An 11,099-nucleotide genomic window follows, 5' to 3' on the forward strand; every position below is an offset into this window, starting at 1 on the left:
GCCGGCTGGGCCTTGGCACGAGGAAACAAAGGGCTCTGTGGACACAGGATTTCCAATCCTAGATTCTAGGACTTCCGGTCTTCATGTATGCAGTCACGACGTTTCAAAAGAATGTATGAGAGAGTCGTTACGTTTTCGACTTCCGTTTAGGAATTCTTTGTTCCAAACAGCCAATCAAAAAAAAAATCGAATTAATTCAAAAATCCTATGTCCCCAGAGCCCTCCGTTTTCTCGTGCCAAGCCGGCTAAGAGAAACGAAAGGGCTATGGGGACGAGAATGCATGCAAGGTCCAAAGAAGACAATTACAGTCTATGTGGATCTGTCTTTTCTTTATTTGTAAATACAGTTTGGGATGTTCTGTTAAAAATGTTCATAAAATTTTTCTATAACCCACATATAAGAACCTGCTAAAATTTGCTTGGCTAAACAGGTTCTTATATTTTGGGGTATTAAAATGGCAAATTTCTGCCAGCAGGTTCTTAAACCACTAGGTTCTTACACGCGGGTGTTTACTGTACTCCTTTCCGATGGCCTTATATATCTTTCAACGTTGTACTGAAAATTTGGTGGCACATACATAAGACTATTTTCGTCTCTTGCCCCCTTGTCGATGAATTGATATAGAAAGGGATGTAAAACAATTTACCCTTTCAAAATGCCAGGTTTAGAAAAAAAAATTGAACGCGCTTTAGGGAAGAGAGAGTACTCTACACAATTGATTTCCCAAGTTTTAGCGACTATATAGCGACTTCGAAACTTAGTCAACGCTAACCCAGGTAAACGTGAAACGAGTAAATTTTCTCTCTGGATGGGCAAATCGTCCCGGCACACTGAAACGGCGTTTTCGGTCACCGAAAACGGGGCTTTACAAAACGCTCTCCAAAGTGAAGAAATGTGAAAACGCACTAGTGTGGACGGCGAAAACGGAGCTGCTTAACAATAGCTCTGTGCATGCGTTACAACGCTGCGTGCGATGAAGCGTATCGTTATCAATTTTATCCGGAAAAACATTTACAAAATGTATACGCCGTTTTAAATTTCTCCAATTTTAAATTTATCCAGATTAATGTGGACAGGGCCTTAGACTGATTTTGGTGGTCACGACTTAAAATCCTCGCGTTTAAATAAAGTTAGCGAATGCTTAAATGAATAAATAATCTTTCAAAACGTCGCTTGAAAAGGCTAAGTTCGAATGCTGCCGCCTCTAATCGGTTCCGGTCGGTTGCCAGCTTGGAGTGATGAGAAGGGGCCGTAACAAAAAACGACAGGCGCTACTGGCGACAATGGCTTGTTCGAATATTCCGCGGGAAGCTGGGGCTCGCGTTTAATTTTGTTTATTACTGAGGTGTGACGACATTCAAGTAGCTGTTGTTAGATTAATTGGAGCTCGAATAGAGCTTGGCTACTTTACCTTTTCATTTCATTCCGCTCAAGGGCTGGTTTAATACAGCAATGGCCTTGGTGGTTTTTGTTAAGGTACGTTATTAATAAGTGCCATTGCAATCACGCTCGTAAAAATGTAAAGGTTTAACTTGATTTTGCCATGCAAAAGCGGCGTTCTCTTCCTAAATAATTGTTTTTTTCTTTGCATTTAGGGTTCCAACGACCATTTTAAAGTACACAAGGAGCTGGGAGATTGCCCTTCCAGTCAACGAATTCTCATGATTTTGCGACTGAAAGGTGTCGATTTCAAGCTAGAATTCGTCGATCAGAACAAAAAGGACACCAAAAAGTGGGAAGAGTTTAAGCAACGGACGCAAGGAAGGTTGAAACTACCAGTAATTATCCATGGAGACCTAGAGCCGATGGAAGATGCTGATACCATCGCGGCGTACCTCGAGACAACCTTTTCTCCGAGTCTAGAGCTCGAGTATTCGAAGGAAAAGAAGAAAAAAGTGAACGATGCCGGACGCGATTTGTATTCAAAGTTCGCCATGTTCATGCGAAACAGTGCCCCTGACAACGACAAGAAACTTCGAGACGCGCTCAACAAGGAACTCGACAAACTGAACGCGTTTTTAGACGAAGAAAGTCCCGGGGCCTTTCTGGACGGCGATAGTTTAAAGCTACCGGACTGCAATTTACTGCCCAAACTAATGCATGTCAAGGAGGCCGGCCAACTGAAAGGATTGGAATTGAAAAATTTCAAATACATCATGAAATATCTAGATGAAGCGTCCAAACAGAGCGCTTTCAAAGAAACATTTACCGATTCCGTGAAGAAGGACATTAAGGATAGCTGGCAGAAAAAAATGGGAAATTCATTGGGGTCTAATTCTCGAAGATAAACCGTTTTCGTGAAGATTTTTTGGATTATTTAAATAGAACGTCGACTAGAACCACGCATTGCAGTTGTTAAAATTTTTAAGCAATTATCGATTGAGGAATTTTGTAAATCTTGAAGGAAATTACGGCTCTATATTTGGAGCGTTGGTACTTTAGCGAGTATTTTAGCGAAAACTCGAGTTATTGACGCGTTTAGCGATATTTCGCTAAAGATCTGTCACGCTTCAAATGAATTGCTTTTGTTAAAATGAAGACCAACATTGGCAACTTGACAAGTCAGGTAGCGGTTATTTTGTTTTTCATTCTTTTTTTTCGACAGTAGAGTCGATGATTGCTTCGCACAAGCGCATCGCACGTTTGCAGAAAATAAAAACATTTTTTCACAGACAGAAACCGGGCAAAATCGCTCTCATTTTCAAAGTAGAAGACGGTAAATTATTCATTCATAAAGCACACTATCAGGGGGTCGAACCGATCTTGTGAAAATAATGCAGGAATTGTTTTTTTTTTTTTTCTAGTTTTGCGGAGAAAAAAAAAGCCTCTTCAGGTGAACAATTTATTGAACAACGTTAGAAAAGTGAAAGAAATAACGAAGTAAAGTAATTCCAATTATTCTGCTAAAACCGGACGTCTCGATATTAAAAATAAAATTATGCAAATAGAAAAGTGTGGTTTAGATAATCTATATTTAGAGATCAAAGCTTTGTGGGGTTTGTGTTATCGATCAGCCATATTAAATACATCGTTTCTCGTTCTATTTTTTATTTTGCTATAGCTTTGGATAATCTTTACTTTTTCAGTTTTTTTGAATCTTAATTACAATGCATGTTTTTTTTTTCTGTATTTATTCTTTTGACAAACGACTGGTCTCTTATTAAACAAAGCCATATAAGGGAAAATATTGAGGTCTCTGTATTTGCATTAGCGTCTTCAAGCTAAGATATTTTGCGCAATAAACAGTGTTCAGTAGCTAAGGGAACGAAATCGTTTCATTTAATATTTGGCGGACATGAAACGACAGTTTAACTTCGGGACTCAAGGGTCAATGATTCGAATTTTTAGTTGTAATGTTACAAGCGAACGATCTCCGCAGTTTAGAAGACTGCAACGTTAACGCTTGCTAGAGACATCTTTAAGTGAAGCGAGCGAGCAACTTTCAAGAGATAAAGTCGCGAGATATCGGCGAAACCAACCTATTGTGGAAAAGAAATATTGAAAATTATAAGGAATTTTTAGAAATACTCAAGCTTTACTGACGCTGCACTGATTATCATGCTGAAATGTTCTAAACAACAAAGATCTCCCAGCGTTTAGAACAATAGCACGGAACTAGATTGTTCTAATTGTTTCTCAATGCCCTTTCAAGATCATCCTGAATTTTCGGAAAACCATATGCTCTATTTTGTTCCTAGAGGCTACTTTTTCACAAGCTTTTGTTGGAAGAAAGTGGTCAAATTATTATTGTAATATCGAAGAAAGAAAGTTTGTCCTCAAAACTGTTATGACCCTTATAAAATACGTCTGAGACGAATTATTCTAGACAATTGCGGATAATAACACGACTTAAAAATGAAAGAAGCAACAATTTAAATGATGTTTAATAATCCTTTTAAACATAATATGTTGTGAAATAAAATTCAAGAGGCATCTTCTAAAAAGAAACCCTAACTTTTACTGAACTGTGTAACCGCCCATCTGACTTTGTAACCTCTCATCTCATTGTTCAAGATGGCATCGATGACTGGTTTTGTCGAGTTTTAACTGACTTTGCGAATCGAAGTATATATATGTACATCTGAAACTGTGGATTTTCGAAATGTTTCTTTTGAATAAAATCGAAGTGCAAAACACGCCGAGCAGTTCTGCAATGATTTGTTCACTAAAGCTTTTTAGTAGAAAATTCATCCAGTATTCTATTGGAAATCCGCGAATCTTATTGGTTCCCCCACTGTTTTCTATTCGCTCATAAAATAAAATCGCGAAAAAGAAAAAAAAAAAAACAATTTATTTTGATGTTTGCCTTCAAAGTGCATCAGTTTGCAAGTTTTGGACTGCAATCCTTTAAAGTTTCTACCCAAACAAATAACTACTCGCTCTCGTTAATTTCTTTAAGCGATAGTCAACTCGGCTGCGTCTCTGATCTTTGACTATTCATTCGCTCATATAAAACTCGGGCTCGTAGTCTAATTGTTAAATAGATGTACCGCCAAGGCAGCTTTCACAAACCACCACGACAATAACTGAGCTTCACCGAACAAAAGATTAAACGAGTAAAACAATGCCTCAGCACGTGCATTCTACATCTTGATATATAATTTTAAGCCGTCCTCCGCAAACAACAACGCAAATCACCAAATTAGGCAGATTAAGGGGACGAAAACTACCCCGGTAAATTTTTAATGTTAAGTTTTGGAATTAGCAGCTGCCTTTGCATGTTCAGCTGAAGGGATGTTCTAATTAACAGACAATGGTAGACGCGGCACTGAATTGATCTAGATAATTGCGTGATTATTAAGTAAAGTACAAATTCATTTTTTTATCGAATCTGACATCGGCACCGCTGTAGCAAGGGCGTTCTGGCTCTCTTACAAGGACTGCATTATTTGTCCTTTGCGAAATTATCTTGACGCACTTACTGTATATGTCATGGTGTGTGTTAAGGTGGATTTCCCCTGGCCCCTTATTTTTTTGCGTGCGTTTACGTGCGTGAAAAAATTAGAGACAATGTATGAACGACTTGCGTACACGTTTACGCAAGTCGTTTATACATTGTGTCCACATTTTTTTCACGCACGTAATTATAAACGCACGTAAAAAATTACGTGTCGGTGGAAATCCACCTTTAGACATGTTACGTGTTCCAAGATGATCGTGTGACTATAACATGTTCTGCCAGTTTTTCAGTATATACTGTTCTCAATAGAAATTTATCTCACGGAGCGACATCTAAAACCACAAATTTTGTTTTAGTTACTTGACCAAATATGTCAAAGTAAGTTTGTTAAATGATGAGCGGCAATGAAAAAGCTACATTATGAAGTAGGTAGAATATAGAAAACCAATTTGCGTAAGTTTAATTAGTTCCATAGCGCTCTTTATAACCACGTTAATGGAAATAAAGTTGGAAAAATTACTTGGTACCTTTTTGTCATTATCCATTAGCACTCTCTCTCTAAAAGTCTTAAATGTTCCATTTTAATTTTACCTAGATCTCGAAAATTTGCATAAAGATTTCAAAATGCTGCCGAAGGCTAGAATACGAAAGAAAAGAAACGGTTATCCAGATGATCTCTAGATTAGAGTTAAGCATCAGATGGCTAGTTAGTGGACTTGGCAAAATCTATTGTTAATAAACCACGTCCACTTTTTTTTGCTAAAAATATTTCGGCACTCCAAAGAATAAACTAGCAGTCAGTATTAAAAGCATTATTTGGCATAATGGAACTGACTTTTTTAAGAAAAATAAAGATAAGCCAGTCGACAAGGACATTTTTGTGGTTTAGCTATACTTCAGTTGGTCTATAGAATGCAAAACAGTTTCTTCTTCGTCTCAGCTTTCTCTCCAAGAAAGGGCGCGAGCTGGCGACTAAGGCGAGAAGCGCCTCTCCCTAGGCCCACTCATAACTCTCTCGCTAGTACCAGATACATTTCACTTCGGGAGTTTGGTCTCACCTAACAAAAGCGCGCGAAAATATAACTGGACTGGCTTGGCTCTTCTTCTCTTGGGAGCAGAGATCCTTCATGTAGCTTGAGATGAAGTGTAAAGAACAATTTCGGAACTGTGCAACCCCGCCTCACTGCCACTTAAAGTGGAACCCCGATATAACGATCTTCGATATAACGATATTCCCGATATAACGATGAATATGTTATGTCCCGGCAAAAGTAAAATGTATGGGACGGAACCCCGATATAACGATTCCTCGATATAACGATATAATTTTACTGCCCCCTTGACATATCGTTATATCCAACTCTGCCACTTTGCTATGATTGTATGCAGACACGTTTTAAAACTCCGCCACCCTGTTTATGGGAGGGGCGGTGCTCTAATGGTTGGTGCGCTGGACTCCGGATAGAGCGGTTCGGGTTCGAGCCTTGACCGGGGCGCTGCGTTGTGTTCTTAGACAAGACACTACTCTCACAGTGCCTTTCTCCACCCAGGTGTATAATTGGGTACCAGCGAATTTAATGCTGTGGGGGTAACCCTGCGGTTGAATAGCATCCCATCCAGGAGAAAGTAGAAATACTCCTACTCGCTTCATGCTACTGAAATCCCGGCAAAAGCTCCGACCTGATGGGCCACTAGGCTCCAAATCAGACTTTTCTTTTTTACCTTTTACTGTAGCGATGCATGCTAAAAGATGGTCAATCATGTTCTTACCTTGAGTGCCAGATGTTTTTCTTGCGCGGTTTCCGGTGTCAGCCACTGGTAGCCTGCGTGGCCGGCGTTCAAAGGAGAAGGAGAAGGGGAGTTCAAACGCGAAGCGCGAGGTGCTTCGCTTTCGAATCGAACTCCCCTTCTCCTTCCCCTTTGAACGCCGGCCATGCAGGCTAGTCCACTGGTGGCGACGGCCTTCGGCCGCCGAAGTATTCACCGCGCGCGAGAAAAAATCCTCTGGTACCCAAGGTAACATGTTCTCTTTGAAAGAAATAATTCTTTATTATCCAGAAACGCTAAAACATGATTAGAAAAAAGGTTCATTTGTTGAACACGATTAAGCTAATACAGGAATTGCTTGAATTTTGAGTTTTTTGACGTTTTCTGTTTATATATATTTTTGCCCCTCATGCAGTATTATGCGGTTTTGACTTACCTCAATTTTCACAAAAGATTGGCATGAAAAACACTTTAATACAAGAGAAATATTATTTAAAACCTCGATAAATTGTTTAAAACCTTAAACCTTAGGTTAAAACCTTAGATTAGAGTTTTATTACGGACCGATCGTATCGATCGTTGTAACGTAGTTTGTTTGCTTGAGTTGTATCACAATTTCTTCAATGCAACGCAATTTACACGAGGTTTCCATGCTGTTTTGACAATGCATTTGTTATGTTAGCCCCCATTCATCCCATTTCGTGAATTTGGCAGTCTTTTTCCTCCTAGCCTTCTCTTAACTGAACTTGGCAACCTGCTAAAGTAATTATTACTTGTACTTGTTTTCATTATAAATTTAAATTCTGTCGGATTGGCTCGCACGTGCTTTCCATGCCACTCTCATTGGCTGACAGGCACTTGAATGGGTTTGGATAAAAACTGGTGGCCCTCCAACTATAAACAGGTGGAGGGCATCTCGACAAAAACAAATTTGCTCAGAGGTAAACAACCATAGACTGCAAAATGGCGGGATATACTCACAGAGATAACCACGAGGGCGAAACTTGGCAAACTGAAAAACGAACTATCGCTGAACGAAGTCGATACATGTTTAACAACGAACTCATGAGCGATGTGCATTTTCTCGTAGGGAAGTCGGAGAAATTGAGAATTCCGGCGCATAAATACGTTATGGCTATCAGCAGTCCTGTGTTTTACGCCATGTTTTACGGGAGAATGGCCGAGCGAGAAAATGAGATAAAAATCGGAGACTGCGAGGCGAACAGTTTTCTAGAACTTCTCCGGTACATTTACTATGACGAGGTCAAAATCGATCCGTTGAACGTTTTTGGAATTTTGTACTTGGCGAAGAAATATATCCTCCCATTTTTGGCTGAGAAGTGCGTGGATTTCCTTGAGGAGAACATTGACCATCAAAATGCGTTCACACTGCTTGCTCAATCGCGCTACTTCTGCGAACCTAAACTGGAAGAAAAGTGCTGGGAAATAATCGACAGGGAGACCGCTCGAGTTCTTTCCTCCGAAGCCTTTACTGAAATAGATCACGAGACATTACTTGCTGTGCTTACACGTGAAACTCTCACGGTGCTCGAGGCAGAGCTATTCAAAGCGATAAAGCGCTGGGCCGAAGCGGAATGCAATCGGAGAATTCTTCCACCGACCCCCGAGAACAAACGAAGCGTGCTGTCGAGCGCGCTGAATTTTATCCGATTTCCTGTCATGACCTTAAAGGAGTTTTCGGAGGATGCTGCACAATCCGGGATTCTTACCTCAGAGGAGACAATCAATATATTTTTGTACTTTGGTTCCAAAGACGATTCTAAGGTGAAGAGCTTCCTCACCCACCCCCGCCCAGGAGCGCATAGAGTTTACCGTTGCACACGGTTTCCCAGCTACGGACAAGACTGGATGTGCGAAGGGACTAACGTGGATAGCATAAAGTTCACAGTTGATCGTGATATTACTGTATTAGGGGTGGGACTTTACGGAATAAGCAACAAAGAAGACAGCTCAAGATCATTCACCGTGGACGTGGAGCTTCTGGATTCACACAACGATGTAATGTGTACCTACGAAGGAACGTTCTTTGCCGATGTGAGCAAGCGCGTGCACGACATTCTGTTTGACGAGCCCGTGATCGTAAGGGGTCATCGGCCATACATCATACGGGTACTCCTTAAAGGACCTTCTACCCTCGGGGGTACTGACGGGATGAGAGATGTTATTACTGAAGGCATCAGGTTCAGGTTTGATGTGGATGAAGCCAGCTTTAATGGAACAACCACAGCGGATGGACAAATACCAGATATCGTGTTTAAAATATAGAGGGAGAATTGTTCAATGTGTTATAAGTGTCGCCGTTAAATTTTGATGATTTCAGTTTTATTTGACCTCAAGATAGAGCAGAAAATCCTGAATTACTATTGTGTTATTTTTAGCCCGAGGCTGAAAAAAATGACAAATTTCAGCCAAGGGCATTATCCTCCAATATACCAGCAAGCCAGAAAAAGGCCTAGGTTTATTCACTTTATTACCCTTTTTTGACACCGTGATTTCACAGGGCACAGAGGAGTCAAGTTTGTCCGCAATTCAAAATCTATACTGTGCAAAACGACCTTCAAAGCCATCGTGTAAGCGTACGTGATACAAACACCGTCATGCGATACTTGTTCATTGCTGTCTGCGGATGTCGCATGAGGGTACGAATACGATATCACCAAACCAGACCACAGGGAGCCCAGACAAACTGTTTGTGTATGGACTGTGCACATTTACATTTTTATAGAGAATGTATGGAATTTACCGAATGGTTTGTAAAATTGCGTAAAATGGTGCAAAACATTAACAAATTTGTGCTGAATAAATGTTAAGTTTCCTACCTTTTGTGTAGTGTCGTTCTTTTGGCTCGAAATGGCGAATTTGAGTCGATTGAAGGGTATTTTGCTTTCGCTGTTTACTATACATCTAATTATATGGAAAGGGTGGAAACTCCAACAGCTCCAAAGTAGAACACTTCCAGCGCCGAGCCGATTTTCGACCTGATAATCCCATCGCACAGCTTTCAAACTACGCACCAGAAAAGAGGAAGGCTTGACGAATCTTCACGTATCATTTGATCGAAAATTTATCCAAACGGTCCGGAACAAGCCCTCAAACGAAAACGGGTATCCAAAAATTTTAAGCCGTCCGAATGCGTAGCACCAATTTGTGGTGCCGAAGGGAAACGCTATTCCCCAACCTCTTTGTGATTGGATACAATTGAACAATGGTCGTTCAAGATTTTGTTTCGTGGATAGGGAGGCAAAGGCAAAACCAATACTCAATAGTATAGGGAGTGATATCAATAGTGCGACGCAACCTTAGGACCCTCGCTCAAAATATGGCAATTACGATGGCGATGCCGGAAGCGATGCAGTATCATTTAAATATGCGTCATTGTAACTTGCATGCGTCGAAGTAAAAGGAGTGCGCCATTGACGTCTGTTTATTTACTTCCAAATACACTCTTCCCGAAACACAGCTCCCACAAACAATGAAAACCTTTTTCCCTTGCTTTAGCAGTCAACTGTTGATAGCCTTCACCACAAAAGATTTCCCTGTTCCTCCCTCTCCAGTTACAAGAATATTGTGCCCAGCTTCGGCTATGTGTAGGATTTCAGATTGTTCAGAAGTTAAGGTTTCGAACCTAGAAAATGAGGACTATTTCGGTGATTGCAGCCATAAATGTTTAAAACATCAAAAACAAAAAGAAAAATAAAGGAACTCAAACACGAGTACCTTGCCATATTCGTATGTCGCGAACTGAAATCCCACTTTTCCGCAAACTCGCGATCGCCTACATTTTCTGCGCTACGAAAGTCGTGATGGAACTTCGCGGGGTTTTCCCCATACAGCTGGACCTTAACAAAAGAATAGCAAATCACAACAACGGTTTTGCACGAGAGTTTCACATGTGGGTGTATTGTTTTGCAATCTCTGTAAAACAACTAGGTGAGATGACTAAAGCCTGATATTTTTTAGGGCTGTAAAATATTTTTTTTCGTTGAAAAATGAACGCTGACTTCTATTTGAAGCTAGCTAGCTTTAAAAATGAACTAATACCGACTAGATGTAGGTACTTACTCGTTTCTTAAGTCAGTATGAATATTTCATAATTACTTCGCCACACTGACAAGTTACAACGACGCATATTTAAATGTTAATGCGTCGCTTTCGGCATCGCCGTCATAATTGCCATATTTTGAGCGAGGGTCCTAAGGTTGCGTCGCACAATTGACGTCACTCCCTATACTATTGAGTATTGGTTTTGCCTTTACCTCCCTATCCACGAAACAAAATCTTGAACGACCATTGTTCAATTGTATCCAATCACAAAGAGGTTGGGGAATAGCGTTTCCCTTCGGCACCACAAATTGGTGCTACGCATTCGGACGGCTTAAAATTTTTGGATACCCGTTTTCGTTTGAGGGC

General features: G+C 40.4%; 1 protein-coding gene and 1 pseudogene across 1 annotated transcript; both read left to right on the top strand.

Annotated features, from left to right (window-relative positions):
• Window positions 1–1,342: 1,342 nt before the first annotated feature.
• LOC144660076 (chloride intracellular channel protein 4-like) lies at window positions 1,343–3,313 on the top strand. The gene is made up of 2 exons (XM_078520632.1): window positions 1,343–1,477; window positions 1,597–3,313. The coding sequence occupies exons 1-2, from the start codon at window positions 1,454–1,456 to the stop codon at window positions 2,287–2,289; spliced, it is 717 nt and encodes a 238-aa protein (XP_078376758.1). The 5' UTR covers window positions 1,343–1,453; the 3' UTR covers window positions 2,290–3,313.
• A 4,277-nt stretch (window positions 3,314–7,590) lies between these two features.
• LOC144660128 (BTB/POZ domain-containing protein 6 pseudogene) lies at window positions 7,591–9,181 on the top strand (annotated as a pseudogene).
• Window positions 9,182–11,099: the final 1,918 nt, after the last annotated feature.

The sequence above is a fragment of the Oculina patagonica genome, chromosome 7 (assembly GCF_052425735.1).
Source record: "Oculina patagonica isolate OP01 chromosome 7, crgOcupat, whole genome shotgun sequence".
In the NCBI taxonomy this organism is placed as follows: domain Eukaryota; kingdom Metazoa; phylum Cnidaria; class Anthozoa; order Scleractinia; family Oculinidae; genus Oculina; species Oculina patagonica.

Bases quoted from the DNA above. Each gene is read 5' to 3' on its own strand.
- LOC144660076 (XM_078520632.1), top strand. From the start codon at position 1,454: ATGGCCTTGGTGGTTTTTGTTAAG. The intron at 1,478-1,596 runs GTACGTTATTAA...CTTTGCATTTAG, and splicing joins CCTTGGTGGTTTTTGTTAAG to GGTTCCAACGACCATTTTAA.